At 32.9% G+C, this 18290-nt stretch overlaps 1 protein-coding gene across 8 annotated transcripts in view; it reads right to left on the bottom strand.

Moving 5' to 3' along the window:
- LOC139498843 (uncharacterized) overlaps positions 1 to 18290 on the bottom strand; it is an 85043-nt gene that overhangs the window by 4841 nt on the left and 61912 nt on the right. For 7 of the 8 annotated variants that reach the window (XM_071287417.1, XM_071287418.1, XM_071287421.1 and 4 more), the window contains exons 2-3: positions 8022 to 8175; positions 1286 to 1429 (exon numbers count right to left, since the gene is read on the bottom strand). In XM_071287417.1, the coding sequence (XP_071143518.1) occupies positions 1286 to 1429; positions 8022 to 8175 (298 nt within the window). Of the gene's footprint in view, positions 1 to 1285; positions 1430 to 8021; positions 8176 to 9669; positions 9841 to 18290 lie in introns of those variants that run through there. The other variant, XM_071287416.1, reaches the window with a different exon arrangement.

Here is an 18290-nt window from a genome sequence, read left to right on the forward strand (position 1 = left end):
TCATTGGCACCCATACCACAATTATGTCTCATTGTTGTTCACTCCACTTCTTCTCCCATGTCTTGGCATTAAGCTATCCTCTTATTTTAAACATAAAGTTATTTAGCCAATATTGAAGTATATTAAGATACATCAAAAAATGTCTGAAATCGTAATGCCATTGCCAGAGAATTTAGCAATGATTATAAATTCCCATATGTTTTAAAATTCATATATTTTTCTCTCAACAGTAGACCAGACAAGGGTTTAGCACTTGCCAAAAAAATGAATAAAAATAGAAATAAGCTGTTATGCTCTTTGCTTGGGTGCGTATCTTTATGCCTTATCAAACATATTTTCCCATAAGAAATCAATTTAATTTATCATTTTGTATTTTAAATACAGACGAGCTTCGAATGTAAACTACAGCTAAATTTGAGAAATAAATGCACAAGTAGACACATTCAAAGCATACTTGCTAGAGAGACATAAGCAGAATTTATTTGTGTTTTAAGTGGTGATGATTGCAAATTCTTATTAATACAGTATTTACAACGATGTCGATATTTCATTTCTCTTGTGCATATTTTTTTGTAATTGATGGTATTATAATATGCATATAATTTCAGCAGCGACCAGCCTCAATTCTGTTTAGTTCTTCGTATGAAATTAAACTAAATTAAAAAACAGTTTCAAAAATAAAATTTTAGTTAGGAGTTACATTGCTTGTTCATCATGTTTGAGGGCTGTCCCCAAGGGTGACTGGGGAATAGAAATATGGTCACTTGGTCTTCTTCCGACCGGCAGTAAAACGCTTGCCGAAGTGGGGTGTCCGTTTGGCTGTGCGGGATGTATCAAGTTCGCAGCCACGTCCGGTCAGAATGGGGACGTTAAATCCGATGCCTCGTGTAAAGAGAGTGCAACGTTCTATGCACGTTAAGAACCCTTGCAACAACTCTTTGAGGGGTCCATAGGTGGCCTGTTGCAATGCAAAATTTCTGTCCCTATCCAATATACCCTCATTTTCCAGTGGCAGTTCAAATTTCCCCGACCTTCATCCCGAATGGCCTCTATTAGGACAAGACCTACCTACTGTATTTATTGTTAACTTGTTCTCGTCCTGAACATGCATGAAATATTTGCCACTGGATGTTAAGCAACCATCAATCAATCATGTTTGAGGGCAAACTGGCTTGTTTTCTTAATATTTACCTCAATTATCAAATTTGAAACAGGTTCTACAAGAAAGTTTGGTATAAGATTCTTACGATTCTTACGCTTCACATCTAAACTATTCCATACCTACCATTTGTATCTACATTACTGATCATTTCTTGAACTTGGTCATTGGAATAATTATGACCTAACGTCCGTAACACTCGGCCTAATTCATCACTGGAGATTTTACCATCGTCATTCTTATCAAATAAACCAAACGCTTGCTTCATGTCTGTAAAAAAAAAGAACAAAGTAAGAAAATTAATGAACTCTAATCAGTATGGACTCGATCGATACTACTTTACTTAGAATTTGTCTTTGAATGAATCAATACTCGGGAGTATTACTAAATTTCAGCAGAAGTTATGCTAACATCTAGCTTAATAGTATGATCAATTTGTTGCAATCATAGACGTATATTTCTGAGATTGGACGTATATTTCTGAGATTGGTCACGCAATAGCAGAGATATCATTAAGTACGACCTAATATTGGTTGACTTCGTTATACACGTACATTCAAAGGGGGCGGTTAATCAATATTTGACTGAATTATACGGTTTTTGCACTATTTATCTGTACCGTATATTGAATGTCACACTTGTGTGAATATAGAAACTGTATGTACAATGCTACATTATTAGAACAAGATCTTGGACTTTATTTAGACTCCATAGACCCTTATTTAGCCTTTTCGTTGTTTTTGTCTTTTGGCTGCTGTTGCTTTGACGTTAACCTAACAGTGGTGTGTAGGGTGGGTAAGGGTTCCGAAGTTGGAATCCACTGTCTTCGACGACCAATGCATATGAATGGGGACATATATTTGGAATCCCCCTTTTAAAAATGGTTGGATCCGCCCCTGCTCAACATCTCTTTTTGTGCATGACTCGGTCGCCAGATGGATGGACATCTATATAACGAAAAATAAAAATCATATTCAGAACGAGAATGTGTTAGTGGTATCTAAGCAGACACATTTTAATGACTGTGAGCCGACTAGTCTTCTGAGACTTTGATCATACTCCTTAGTGCCGCGTGCTTAGCGGAGAATCAGCAATACAAATGTTACTGCAATTTCAAAGTCCAACCACGCCAAATTGACAATAATACTTTAAATTCTGAAATCTTCTTGCATACTTGAAACAGTGCTTACAAAAGATAATGCGAAGACTAAATGGATTTCTCGCCAGTAGTTAATCTAAAAGTCGTTAAAAATCAAAATGAACACCTTGCAGAAAAAGAAAATTTGACAACTGACTACGCATGCACTGCAAGCACACAGTCAAGATCATTTTCATTGGACAAAAACGCAAAGAACGTCTTTGTAAAAATAGTTTCGCATCAGGCGAATTCATTTAACTTGAAATGCTTCTGAACTTTTTACTGATTGAAAATCTCCTGAAATCATGGCACGATACTTCTTTCTAAGCGAAAAGCCATTAAAGAAAACCTCATCAAAGATGTAAAAGTCTTATAATGATTGCCAGGCGTGCACTTTTCTTCAACAAAAGACTCGTCATTGACGCTCGAATCAAAACAGGAAAAGGTTCAAGTTAAATACCCAAGTCGAAGTTGCAGTGGATTGTTACACATAACAAATATTCATTTACTCATTTTTTTAAGGATAATAAATCTGAAATGTAAATGTATATTAGTTTTGGAAAATAAAATTAAATTGAATTATAAACTTGAGGTCTTTACACAATCACAGACACTACCGCTGTGTCTACTCATTATTTTGATTACCTATTTGAACTCCTATGTTTACAATGTACTTATTAGTATAACAAATCCCTTAGAAAAACATGTCTTTCTTTATTGTAAATATCCATGTAACATTTGCCGCTGGATGTTGAAATATTATATCTTACTACATACTGTGGTTTTAACGTTAAATATATATTTATATTTGAAGTATATTTAAATATATACTTTAAGAGGGATAACATCTAAAAAAAATCGACCTAGTTTAAACCTTCAACATGTTTTAAGGTAACCTTGTATATGTTTAAGTGCCTGTCCCAACCCAGTGACCTCCTCAGTGGTTCTTAACTTATCGTTTATCTTCATGTTTTGGAATTATTGCAAGTTAACTATTGATGGCTGTTCTTCGATAGCATCTGCTCAATTTATTTTTCAACTTGTATTTTCGACTCGATGGTGAAGGTAGGGGGATTTTAACCAGAAATTTTCTGAATAGATATAAGAAGATGTGGTTTGAGTGCCAATGAGACAACTCTCAATACAGGTCACAATTTGTAAAGGTAAACAATAATATGCTAAAGTACGGTCTTTAACACGCAGACTTGGCTCACACCGAACAGCAAGCTTTAAAGGGCCAACAGAATTACTAGTGTAAAACAATGCAAACCAGAAAGCAACGGTCTAATCTATGTAGACGAGAAACTGACGAGAAACACGTATGAACTGACGAGAAACAGTATGAACTGACGAGAAACACGTATGAACCACATCAACAAACGACAACTACTGAACAAAAGGTTTTTGACTCAAGACTATTATTAAGACCGTTTTGATCTCTGGGTTTTATATTTTCTTTTTCTGTGTCGTTTTGGTTGCTGTCGTATTTTTGTATAACAACATTCTTTAATGTTAATATTTCTTTTGGGTTTATTTGTTTTAAAAAAAAGTCCTATAAATGACTTTAATGGAGGTAGAAATTCTAATTGACCAAAAGTTGTCACTAGTATAATAACATTAACGGTACCAATTTTTCTGCACCAGATGCGCATTTCGACAAATAATGTCTCTTCAATGATGCTCGTGGCCAAAATATGTAAAATCCAAAGCTTATATAAAAGATGTAGAGCTATATTCCAAAATTTCCAAAAAAGTATAGCCAAATCCGTGAAAGGAATTAGAGCTTTGCATGAGGGAGATACATTCTTTAATTTATAATATTTTTTAACATTTTGTAACAGCAAATTTAATAACACAAAAAATCCGTATTTTCATGCCAGTACCGGAGTACTGGCTACTGGGCTGGTGATACCCTCGGGACTAACAGTCCACCAGCAGAGGCATCGATCCAGTGGTAGTAATAACATTAACGGTACCAATTTTTCTGCACCAGATGCGCATTTCGACAAATAATGTCTCTTCAATGATGCTCGTGGCCAAAATATGTAAAATCCAAAGCTTATATAAAAGATGTAGAGCTATATTCCAAAATTTCCAAAAAAGTATAGCCAAATCCGTGAAAGGAATTAGAGCTTTGCATGAGGGAGATACATAACATATAAATGTTATGAATTTAATTGTCATATGTGGTACAGTATCTGCTTTTTGTCCTGGCACTGTCAAGTGTTTCTATTCCAGATTGTCCCTTCACTGTGGTCCAAACGTTATCTTTCGCCTCTTTTGTTCAAGCGATGAACGTTTTTTTTTCTTTCATTTAAACTAAACAAGACAGCCGTTTATCTATGGATAACTATTCTTTGATATATTGGGGTTATTCAATTTGTCATCCTTATCCGAAACTTTTTACACAATTTCTTTCATGTACGATGTATGATTGTAAAAAATATATCGGATCTATAACCATTGATAAATGAACATGTAAGATGTATGATTGATGTGGATTTTTTTTTAATCTAATCAATAACCATTAACAAATGAAGCTAACAAAACAACGTATGCCAAAACTAACTTACTAACATTTTATAAATTATTGGTAGAAATGTACAAGTTTTGAATTAGGCATATAATAAACATAAGTTTTGTGATTTGAGGAAAAAGAATGATGTACAGCGAGGTGAATGCAAGTTTCTTTAAACATAGTTTTGTAATTTGAGGGCACATGCGTAAGAATAAGCACGATATACAGCGAGATGAATGCAAATGTCTTTAAAAATATTCTTATAAAACGTCCTATTTAAAGAGACGAATCCATGGATAACCAAAACGAAACACGCTTGATCGTTTGATAAAAAAACAGCAGACGCCCGAACACGTGCCCTTAACCAGTTGTCAATTTTCATTACCTGCACGTGCATCTCTTTGTTGTTATAAATTTCCCATAGATCATCTATATTTAACAAACAGGTTACGTTCACATGCTATGATTTTGTATCGTTAGTTATCTCAAAATAAACCAAACTTCAGATGAGTCATCAACACTTTCGCACGTGTAATGCATGTGCATCTCTTTGATATGTATTATTTATAGCAGGTATTGATAGAACACAAGCACTGGTAATAAATCATCCATGATACAGTACATGTTACAACATTTCATGTAAAACTCTATAATGAGATTGTAAAATTTGACTTTTTCTTTAACAAAATCATCATGCTGGAAGTTGGGGGCGATGGTGCTTTCATAGAGGCTTTTTATTTGCTGGGGGATTGCGATGGTTCAAATAATTACCAAAAAAGTTTAATGACACAACATTACGAAAACAAAGACAAGGACAAGAATTAAACAACTACATTTTGTACATCCTTAAATTATTATGCATTATGCCTTCAATAATAAGTAAACCCCATGTATACCGTACTTTATAAGTTGCAACAGCTTCGTCGGTAAAATAAGAAGTGGAGCAATTAAAAATATAAAAATTATCTTCAAAATTTAGTATTATTTATTATCTTTGTTACATTTTACTTAACTTAAGTGGTAAACGCACTTTTCTGATTATTTCATCGAAACATTTCCCCCAAATTACAACAATTTATGCCAAGCATAGAATTAACCCTTCATTATATGATACTGTAATATTTACAGTGTTATGTCACAAATACATGTACCTGCGTTAGTATCTCAGGAATGGCGATAGAATCTTATGCAATGAGCAAAGATGTATATTTAGAAAAGATAAAAGGATGAATGCAGTGCATGCAGTTTTGCATGCATCTAACACAAACACTGGAGTACAACAAGGCTGTCATACAGATACGTCCTGCCGTAACTGATATAAAATATATGGCATAGAAGTGGGTGGATACGAAACTAATCAACAGCAGATGTATTTCATATGACAACGAGATTAGCTGCTTATTATAGCTATCATAAAACATTATGGCGACTGTTGTTGCTTAAAATAACAAGGTAACGCCAAATGTGTTTGCTATTCTTCTTAATCGTCTTGAACTATTTGCCACTGGTTTAATCCAAATGACTTGGTACATGTATTTATCTAATCAGTTCTTGAAATAAGCACAAAGCTTACACCGAAAGGAAACACCAAATATCCACGAATAAAGAAAACAAGTTTCGTTCGAATAAAGGACACGAAACAAGATGTTTCTGATCTACAAGTAAAGTGGTTCACTCTGAGGGTTCACTTGATCTGATTCGGGAGAGATGTACATTGAATCGATACACTTGCTTTTATAAAAGATACCGGTTTCGTTGAATCATGACAAATATTGTAAAATTTCAGTCTTCATCAAAAGTTTATGCGATATAATTACATTATTTTTTCTTCAGACTGGATATTTTTCTTACATTATATATTTACACAGAAGAGTAACGTCCTATTATCAGATGAGGACTATACGTCTCCATATCCCACTAACGTCATATGAGGAATTTGACACCAACATTGTAAACAGAAACTTAGACAAACATGTATATAAATTTAAATTTGTATAACAAATAATAGATCTATATAGTATAGTTCATTGTTTACCATGTATCTATCAAAATGGCCAAAGTTTCAAAGGAGGACGGACAAAAGGGGGTGAGAAGGAACAACAATAATAAATGTCATATGTTTATGACATAACTTTTTTTCTTTTGATAGGTTGGTGTTTGCTCAATCTGTATTCTAACAATACGAGCTTGCAGTAGTCAACACTTTTTATGTTGATCTGTAATTTTACTGTTTATAATATTTGTTGAATTGGTAGAAACGCTAAGGTTTTTCTATCTCCAATTATAGATTGCTTCAGATTTTAGTAATTTTTGGTTTTTGAACTCATAATTTTTCTATTGATTTGGACCGCTTGTTGTTTTAATTCGAGCGTCACTGCCGAGCCAAATGTCAACGAAACGCTAGTCTAACGTACAAAATTATAAACTTGGTATCTTCGATGAGATTTTGCAATTGTCTTTTACGCTAAAAAAAACCCCGAGGGAAATAGATAAACGGAAAAATAAATCAGTAATAAATAAAATAGTAACTTTTCATGAGAATTTGGTTCATGTCAGAGGGGGAGGGGAATGAACTAACTGACCTATATGTATATCACATCACTAATGAGAAATGATGTAACGATTTGTCATATTTAAACGAAGCCTCCAAAGATATTTGCAACTGTCATATAAATAAGTGATTTTAGACGCAACATCGATTATTCTCGTCCTTTTCTTTTAATAAACAGGAACTTTACAATATCTTTATGTTTGTTCAGAAGTCACGATTTCTCTTAAAGTTGTCATGCATTTGTTGTTTGTGCATACGCTTTAGGCATTTTCTCTTTATTAGGAATATTTACTACCTTAAATAGAACTTGATCGAACCTCTGCACTTTATACTCATTTTAACAAAAGATTTTTATATGAAAAGCTTAAAAAATTAATTCCCAGATACTCGTGGTCTTTTAATGTCTAATCGTCACTTGAACATAAAGAATAGCAATAAAATATTTTTTTTTTTAATTTTCTTTGATGTTTTGCGACCTAGTACGTACATGTACAGGTATTTTATTTCTCTAATCTAATTAAACATCATGTCCTTATTTCATTAGAAGGAGCAATTAGTAAAATTAATTCCATACTGTGTTCAGCAAATATGTCTAGTTGTAACCACATATTAAATAAATTACATTTCTATGTGGTAACAGTTATGGAAATATTACCGTATGTTTCTTTATCTGTGAAGCCATTCGGAAGTCTACTATTGTTTTCCTTGTGGTCAATGCCACTTGCATCCATGCCGTTCGGTTCTTTGTTCCGGGATGGTTTCTTTTTAGACTTCGGGCTCAACCGAATGAGCTTCTTGCACTTTGTTGACTGCAAATAAAAAAGAAAATATCAAGCAAAACTGTTGTGACAAAACGTGCATAGTTTCTCAATGACCTCACCCTCTCCATAAAGCAGTTTCAAATATATGTCAGAAACAATTATCAAAATGGTGTACCAACAAGCCTTCCTCACGGCATAGCTATCTTGTTATATATGAAAATCGTGGTATACATATGAAAACAAAATTGGGGATTTGTTGGAAATAGAGTTGTATAAAAGTCATCCATGTTCAATCTAACCCCATCCTCTAAAAAATAACTAATATGCATAAGAATACACGATATTCATCCATGTGCCTGTAATTTCTGAATACACATGTACTATACATTTGTAGGGGTAATCAAACAACATGAAAAAAGGGGGGACTCCCATTTTCAAATATTCATAAACATTAACCGCTTCGAACATATTTAAATAAAAACTATCTCAAGCCTCCCGAATCCTTTTGTATTTTACATGAAATATATATATATATTAAAGATAAGAAATATATATGTACAAATATATAGGAATTGATTGATTGTTTTGGGTTTTTTTAACGACCAGTGGCAAATATTCCGTGTTTGTTCAGGACGATATATTAAAAAAAAACTAAAATTCCACCTTTTGTCACAGGAGCATATCGGATATGATAGTTTTACATGTTACGTTTTTGGCATTTGTCTATGTTTTGCTATCACTATTTTGGCACACAGGGCGTATGCATTAAAACGCTACAACTATTTTGCAAAATACGAGTAAGCAATTGGGATTGTGTAACTTTTAATTTGTAACCCTTGGCTTTAAAATACAGCAATCAATTTGAAGGTTACACTGATATTAAAATGGACATAAAAGTAGAAAACATGAAGTAATCCGGAATAACATAATATTACAGAAACCAAATTACTTTCAAAATAGAAATTAATCAATAATGCTTCCAAATGTCACTTAAAATAGAACAACAAATCAATTTCCTACTAAATATAGTCATACTTTGAATATTGAAGTTTATTTGTGGGCATGACAAGGACATCTTTATATGATTAATAACTACATACACTTCAAAAACATACAAACTAAAAATAATTAAATCATTGCTGCATATTTGTAACAAACAAGTTTTCTGATTTGTTTTTAACGTTGGAATGAGACGTGAATGTAAATAAGGTTTATTATAAACTCATTATAGATACCTGGATTGGAATTTTATATTTGCACCTGACGGGCGTTTCGTCTACAAAAGACTCACCAGTGACGCTCGAAACAAAAATAGTTAAAACGGCCAAATAAAGTACGAAGCACTTAGGACCCAAAATTCATTAAAAAAAATTGCCAAATACAGCCAAGGTAATCTATTCCTGGAGTAGAATATATATCATATACATAAGTTTTTTGCAATTTGTCGTTGTTTAGAAATCTATAACATTAGTTTAAGGCAAAAATTGCTAGAAAAAAATAATTTAATCAAAATCATAATTTGCTGCCATAAATGAGTCTTACCAGTTTGGTTCTTGTATTCTGAGTTTCGGATGAATGCATTTTAAAACTTGCTCTGCTTAAAAATTTATGAAAAATCACGTATTTTCTTTTATCCTTCAAGAATATCACTATGCTAAGTAGATTAGACAGTTCGGTGGTTTACTTTTAAATGTTGACAAGTTTTAAATTTTAAATTTAAAAGGTAAAAATAGAAATTTAAAGGTCATATTAAAAATTGTAATCCGCCGCCTGGTTAACCAATCTTCCAGGTAAGACATCTGTCATCAAAGTTATGATCATCAGTGACGTCATACTGCGACCAACGGAGAGTTAAAATTCAAGTGAAGATGGGTCATTACCAAATATTTGGTCTTAATTTATAAACTTAATTTTTTGGACTAGATGTTTGATTACTTTTGATATATAAACGGGAATTTTATGAATATTAACAAATTAATGCCGATTGATAAAGCACTCGATGAATCAGGTTCACCAGGTGTTATCTAGTAAAGTTAAAAGGGAAGGAACTCATAAATTAATTATATTTTATAAATGTGCACACTTAATTATTTATTAACTGCATATTGATTGACTTATATTTTATTGCAAAAGCAAACTAAATTAGGCGCAGATCCAGAATTTAATTCTGTCGGTGTGCATTTATTAGATCTTATTAAATTGTTCGACGATCTTAAATGTTTGGTTACAAAAAAGGGGGGGGGAATGAAGCACCAAAACACCACATGGTATAATATAACCACATCATCACCAAAAAAACTTAAAACGAACAATCATACATGGTCCATATAGCCTAAATCGGGCATAATATGTTGTGTATTAAAAAATCATTTCGTGCGCCCAAATCTCCAACTTTTTGAATCTATCAAGAACTTATAATACTTAGGCAGCTACCAACGAGTTTTTGAAAGGGAGAGGGGGACTAGAATGAAAAAAAATGTCCTACATTTTGACATTTTTTACATAAATTGTCATCCTGACTTATTTTTTGTGCCAAGTTGCTCATCCTGCCTTTTTCTTTACTAAAAACTCCTGTCCTGCCTTTTAAAAAATTTCATTCTAGCCACCACCCCCCCCTTTTTTTCACCATAAAAATCAAATAGTAGCTAGTGAAGGGGGATACAGATATTTGTTTGAAACTACTACTCGTAAGTCAAAAATCGATGTACTTGGAGGTGGTTTTTTTTTATCGTATAGAGGGATTTATTTTTTGTATCCTATAGAAAGAATACATTTTTTATCGTATAGAGGGAATACAATGTGAAAATAATCCATAATACGGTAATCAAACTTTTGGAATCTCTTGTAAATGACCTTATCGAGCAATGCCATTTTAGCTAATTTATCAGATGTTTATTAATTTTACTCTTATCAATCTAAGATATTGACATGTTTTCCATTTATGTAATTGTTTTGACCAAGTCAGCACACTTTAAGGAGATAAAACTTGGTAGTAAACATATGCACATGTGATGGTGTTTACAAGTCTCGACAAAAAACGTAAACAACTATATGGCTAGTGTCCTTCTTGTTATGGACGAAAATAATATACACAAATGTTTCTGCTGTGTGCCTCTTTTTGAAACAGAAATATATCACCTGCGTGCCTTTTTTGAAACACAAATGTTTATATGTAGCGTTCTTCCTCTGAAAAGAAAATTGTAGTGGAGAGTTTTACGCCACTTAGTCTATGTGAAGGACAGAAGGTCCAGAAGGGGTCGTAGACACGTAAATATGTTTTACATCCATTGTAAAATTATGCACGTGCATATTTTAATCATGCTCACCGTAGCCCCTGCATGATCTTGAAAGGTAGGAAACTTAAGGGCATGCGCATGTAATGCCCACTTGCTCACACTACATGTATGTCAACATGACAATCAGCCTATATTACAACACAATACAACCATAATTTCTATATAATGGTTAATTTGTGTTGATCGTTTGATTTCTCAATAAAATTAAACCTATACGTCTCTTTCAGTTCAAGAAAATGCCATCATGACAAAAAACGTGAAAACAGTATTACCATTCCGCCAATACGTTCATTTTCAGATATATAAACACGCATCTTCATTAAACGGTTGACACAGAAATATGTCTTGCCTTTGTATAATTTATAAATTATAATGCAAAAGTTAAATAGACAACTTTCGAGTTCGATGCGTTTCCGTCAAAAACTCTGGTTTTAGTGAACGTCAGTTGTGCGTTTAGGGGCGTCGTCACTTCCATTTCAATGTTGAGCGAGTGTTTGGAAAACTATAATTCTACAAAATGTATATTGTACGAATTATTCGGCAAATTGAATTCTCAAAATTGACAATCAACACTGCTGTCATTAGGGAATTGCCATTAAGTACCTACAGAATAATCATTATTTCTATATGTATATAGTTTATCCTGCACAATGACGATCACTAAGACGCTTGATGAACGTTTATAGTGCAGGGATACAGGCGACCCTTTCTATCTAGTAAATGACGTCATAAAGGCGCGTATAATTGACGAGTTTTTTTCGGTGACGGATGAACTCGAAAGTGGTCTATTGGCAATACGTTTAACATGTATAAAGTATGCAAAACATTCAAGGTCAATAAGCAAGGATCGAAAGTGCAATGTCAAATAACTTCCAAGAAAATGAGAAATGCCAATGATAATAAAACTGCATTACAAATATAGCATTTACTTACCATTCGTGGTTCCCCTTAAACAAACCTCATCTTGAAACTATACAGCCGTTTCAAAGTCAATTGAACCTAGACTGAGAGAAATTTCTTTGGAATAAGACGTTTTATTGCTCATGCAATTGCATTCTAAATATTATAGACCTACATATACTACTAGTGGTTCGGACTTCCCCTTAAAATGACCTATTGGGCTAATCCCAAAATTCAACATGCGAAACTATGCCACTGCTAAACCAGTAGAATACAAAAACAAAACAAAAACAGTGACCCTGACATAATCACAAACTAATACATGTAAACTAAAAACTAAGCAAATTTTTAAAAGTTAATAAATTAAGAGTCTTTAGACCATTTCGTCGATCAGGCGAGTCAAAATTTATCGTCGAAAATTTCATCATTTAAAAATATATTGTTTTTTGTAATTTATTTATTGAGTTAAACAAACGAATGAGACACACGTTTCATAACTTAGTTATGTACAGATGCTCCATAAGGAACAACTCATACCCAACGGCTTACGCTTGTATACATATATACATGTAGGTTAAGAAACCCAATCTCTACATGAAAATAAATAAATACAACGGACGCTTTCCTGCATGAATATCTACAGAGTTCAAAAAGGCAGATGATAGCATATTTGAATGACACCGGCCTATATTGAAACAAAAGGCATATTATGTTTTGGCAATTAAAATGATGCGTGTTAATTAGTGTAACAAGTAGCTGACACATGTACAAGGTTTATGTAAATTTGCAAACGTGGAACTTCTTTTACTGTTAACCATGAGTTGCAATCGCTGACAAGACATTGCCATGTTTCAAGGTCGACTGTCAAGACACTGCCATGTTGCATGGTCAAAACTGACAACCAAATTGAATCTTTAATTCATATTTTGTACATTAAAATTATTCACTTATGCATTTTAAATTTTATAATGTGTATTATACAATGGTTACATTATACATATATGTAGTTGTTGTTTTTATTTAGTAGATATAAGATGTGGTATGAGTGCCAATGAGACAACTTTCCATCCAAGTTACAATATGTAAGAGTAAACCATTGTAGGTCAAAGAACGGTGTGCAACACGGAGAATGTGCTCACACCGAACAGCAAGATATAATGGACCACAAAAAATAACTAGTGTAACACCATTTGAACAGGAACAGATCTATATTGTAAATATAAAAAAGAAGATGTGGTATGATTGCCAATGAGACAACTCTCAACAAAAGACCAAAATGACACAGACATTAACAACTGTAAAATCGTTAATAAAAATATACAAAAGTTATCAAATAATAAAAATTTAAAACTTAAAAATCGACGATAAAGAGTATCATTAAAATAAAGAATAGAAATGGGAAATATACATACAGAAATCATGGGGTTGATGGAAATAAAGCTTTTGTTTGTGTCATAGGGGGTTGTACGTTAAAACAAATTACATATTCGTAGAAAAATCGAATTCGAAGGATATATACATTTGTACATGTACATGTATGTGCTATCCCAAGTCTTGGTCTGAATCGATATGAACTGCTTTCTGACGTCCCAAGCAAAAATATAAAACAAGAGGCTGTCACAACGACAGCAAACCGGATTTATTAACATTTATTTGTGTCCTGGCAATATCACAAGAACCATTTCTGATGAATGGTGAAAGTGAAAATCATCAATATCAAATTTGACCTCCATTTTGTCATCAGTATCAACATATTAAAATTTGAAAAGCTTACATTGAAAGGTTCATGAGTAAATGCAACAACATGAATGGAAACGCTATTTTACGATCTTTCAAGAACCATAACTCCTGAACGGTAAAAGTCAAAATCGTCATTATTGAACTTAACCTCTATTTTGTCATTAGTAACATTACATTAAAATTTCAAAAGCTTTGGTTGAATGGTTCATGAGAAAATGCACGGACACGACGGGAAACACCATTTTTCAATCTTTCAAGAACCATAACTCCTGAACGGTAAAAGTCAAAATCGTCATTATTGAACTTGACCTCCATTTTGTCATCAGTAACAGCATATTAAAATTTCGGAAGCTTTGGTAGAACAGTTCATGCATAAATGCACGGACACGACTGGAAACTCCATTTTTCAATCTTTCAAGAACCACAACTCCTGAACGGTAAAAGTCAAAATCGTCATTATTGAACTTGACCTCCATTCTGTCATCAGTAACAACATATTAAAATTTGGGAAGCTTTGGTAGAACAGTTCATGCGTAAATGCACAAACACGACCGGAAACTCAATTTTTCAATCTTTCAAGAACCATAACTCCTGAACGGTAAAAGTCAAAATCGCCATTATTGAACTTGACCTTCGTATTGTTGTCAGTAATAACATATTAAAATTTTAAAAGCTTTAGTTGAACGGTTCATGAGTTAATGCACGGACAACATTTGATTGCCGCCCGCCCGCCCGACCGCCCGACCGCCCGGCCGCCCGCCGTACATCCCCAAATCAATAACCGACATTTTTGTCACAAAAATCCGGTTAAAAAGGCTCACAACAAACTGGAATACCTCGGTTTTCAGTCCCATTTTTAACTTTCCACACACGAAGAAAAAAAGGTGGAGATCATACTGATTGGTTAACTTCCAGTGATGGTTATATTCTTATAAGCAATGATACATTATGTGAACGTTTTTCTATAATACTGCACAGGATAAAACTCAGTTTACTCATGCCAAGCATTTGTAATTTATCAATACATAATATGCAAATTCAAACTCTTTTAAAAACGATTACGAATCAGATGTTAAAACTTGTTCATAGAAATTGCAAGTGAATGATGTTTCAATTAATGTTTTCATATTTTTACACATGGTTATTTGACAAATCGTGTTATAGGGTTGCTTGTTTTGACAACATCTTGTTAAACGTGCGTCAATGGCAGACGCTGAATCCAGAGACAGCCTGTTCTGATCAACAAAAATACGTCACTTCCTGCGGGCCACACCTATTTGGTTTTGATTCTCTAGATAAAACACGACTTCAGAGAGTTCTACTGAAACTATTACTAAATTGAAAGAAGTTCGTGTCTTTATGTAAGATTATGAATTTCAAAAAAGATTAAGCTCAGGAATAATTTTAGAACTCAGGACTTAATTTACGGAATGTTCTTATTTTATATTCCTAAAAATTCCTACAATTCGAAAAGTAAATGTCCACTTATGAAACTAGACAGTAGAAAGTAGAATTTAAGGGAAAAGTTGCGCATTCTATCCTCTTTAACATATACAATTTGGAAAAGAAACAAGGCCTTTGATTCCAAAATCACGATGGCTGAATTCTCGAATTAATTCTGTGAAAATCTGAATGTAGCTGTAAAGGATTATAAAAAAAAATAAAATGCAACTATAAATCTTAAATTTAAAAAGATCCGTAAAATCCAGAATATAATAGTTTAATCCATATTATATCGTATTTTTATATTTGCTTGACCTACAAAATCGAACATAAGCGAAAATAGATGGGTTAAACCCTCCTAAAAAAGGCTTAACCTTTAACTCATAAATTATGTGCTGACCGGCATAATTTTAGTTTTTGTTTATGTCACATTATGAAAGTACTTGTCTATACATTAAACAATGATATGTTGTTATAACATTTCATCGTAGGTATTAAATATCTTTAAATCCAGACAGAGGGCAGGATATATATTGTACATAATCTTTAATCGTTGTCAGTGTACTTAAAAAAAAAGGGGAGGGGTATGAAGGTTTTAGTACAAAAATAAATTTGCATTACTCTGACCAACAAAAAAAGCGTATTTATAAATGAATAATTTTTGAATTGTGACGTAGGTGGTTTTACATACATATTTATATTACCAACTGAAATTAAGTTTAATTATTATCTTTTGAAGACTTAACAATGTCATACAAATTTGCCTACGTTGAGCAAGGACGACGGTTTTAGTTCATTACCCAGAATACAGTCCTAGATTTGTCTATGAATTAAGAGTTATTTAAACGAAACCCGGTATAGGTACAAAGAATCAATTATATATGAGACAGAAACACTTCGTCGCAGACAATTTGAGTTGTTTTAAAAGCGTCTTCAATTAAAATCTAAATATATATTTTGCACCTTAACACCGTAACACCGTAACACACCAGACAGCTCATGTTCTTCTGCTTAATATCTAGTGTACTATAAATTGCTACATATTTTTGTAATTCCATTGCATATCTAACAGGCGTTTGACTGCATTTAAACCAGATTCACACGAATTCTCAAAATTATCAGTTTATCAATGTTCGATGATGTGAAATAACATATTTTTCTGGGTTTCAATTAGCTAAATACTGTAGTTTTAGTCCTTTCTGGTTTGATCAACTTTTCATTCAGCTTTGGATTATCATATTATGGCATCAAACATCACCGACGAAATAGTATAAATGTGAATTTTACAACTTACAACAAAATTTAAACTTTCATGTCGGTTCCTATAATTGATCGCATTGATAATGCACGAGTTTTATGGCCTTTTTTTTTTTTTTTTTTGAGTTTTATGGCTTTTTTTTTTTTCTTTTTTTTTTTTTTTTAAGTAAACTAGGTTCCTTAATTTGTTCGTTCATTTGTAATAAAATTGAACAATTTGTCATGTAATGACCCCGTTTAGTACTCTCTAAATATGCACTTGTATTTCATATCTTGTGAGTTATGAGGGGAAATTATCTATTTGTATAAAGGATTGTCTACCGTGATTTGACAAATTCGGTCAAAAGGTGCGATATTTACATATGTAACATTGGACTATAGTTATACTGATAATGATATAAAAGAAAATATGTTTGTCAACACGATTATACATTGTTATTTGTTGATCACAAATAATTTGAAATACAGTCATAAAACTAGCCTCATTCAAAATAATAGTACCTACTGGCGTCAACTTCGCGTTTTAACTTAGAAAATGTAATTTATATATCTAAAGTAACTACTACATGTTGCTGTTGTTGCAAAGTACACCCATATGGGCTAAGCAATCTTTGTTAGCCAAGCCGAAGGGTTACGATCCACTTCCCTCCTTTGGGAGAGGAGGGGAGTTGATCGTAACCCTTGACTAGCAAAAAAAACCACACTAGTCTTACTATAACAAAACTGCCAAGAATTACCATTTCAAACTTGAAACAAAAACATATGTATGTCAAAATAACTTTTAATGGACATGCACCTCGTTTTTGCAAAACTAATTAAAATATTGCTGACCTATGAGCATGAGCATAATGAAATTAAATTAAATAGCATAGATGTGCCAGCATGAAACAACTGTAATCCATCTTAAATATAAAATCAAATTCCATACTTGCATCGTTGATCATTCAGTTTCAATCGCATTTACATTTGTTTAAAAAGGAGATAACCAGATGCTCCGCAGGGCGCAGCTTTATACGACCGCAGAGGTTGAACCCTGAACGGTTAGGGCAAGTATGGACACAACATTCAAGCTGGATTCAGCTCTAAATTTGGATTGTGATTAAATAGTTGACCAGCATAGGGTTCTGACACAGAATGAATGTGGTCTTATGAACTTAAAATTTTTGTTTTGCCTTTGAGCAATTCACTATGCTGTTGAATATTAATCCTCTAGAAAAAATGTTTGAAGAAATTTTCTTTTTATTTATGAAATTTGAAATGAAAAAAAATTGAACCCCCCCCCCCCCCCCCCCGCAATTTTTTTTTTCACATCCCCCTTTTTCCTTATTCCAAAACTGATCTCAATTCAAATTTCTAATGGAGTTTGCAACAATAACTACTCATTTAAATACATCATAAAATATTAAAATGTAAAAAAAGTGCTTGTTATCACTGAATGGTAAAGATTGTTTTAATTTATCAGTTGGTAGTAAAAGTTAATATACATTGTATATTGTATAAACCAATGATATAAGTTGATTCAACTAC

Source organism: Mytilus edulis, chromosome 12 (assembly GCF_963676685.1).
Source record: "Mytilus edulis chromosome 12, xbMytEdul2.2, whole genome shotgun sequence".
NCBI lineage: Eukaryota > Metazoa > Mollusca > Bivalvia > Mytilida > Mytilidae > Mytilus > Mytilus edulis.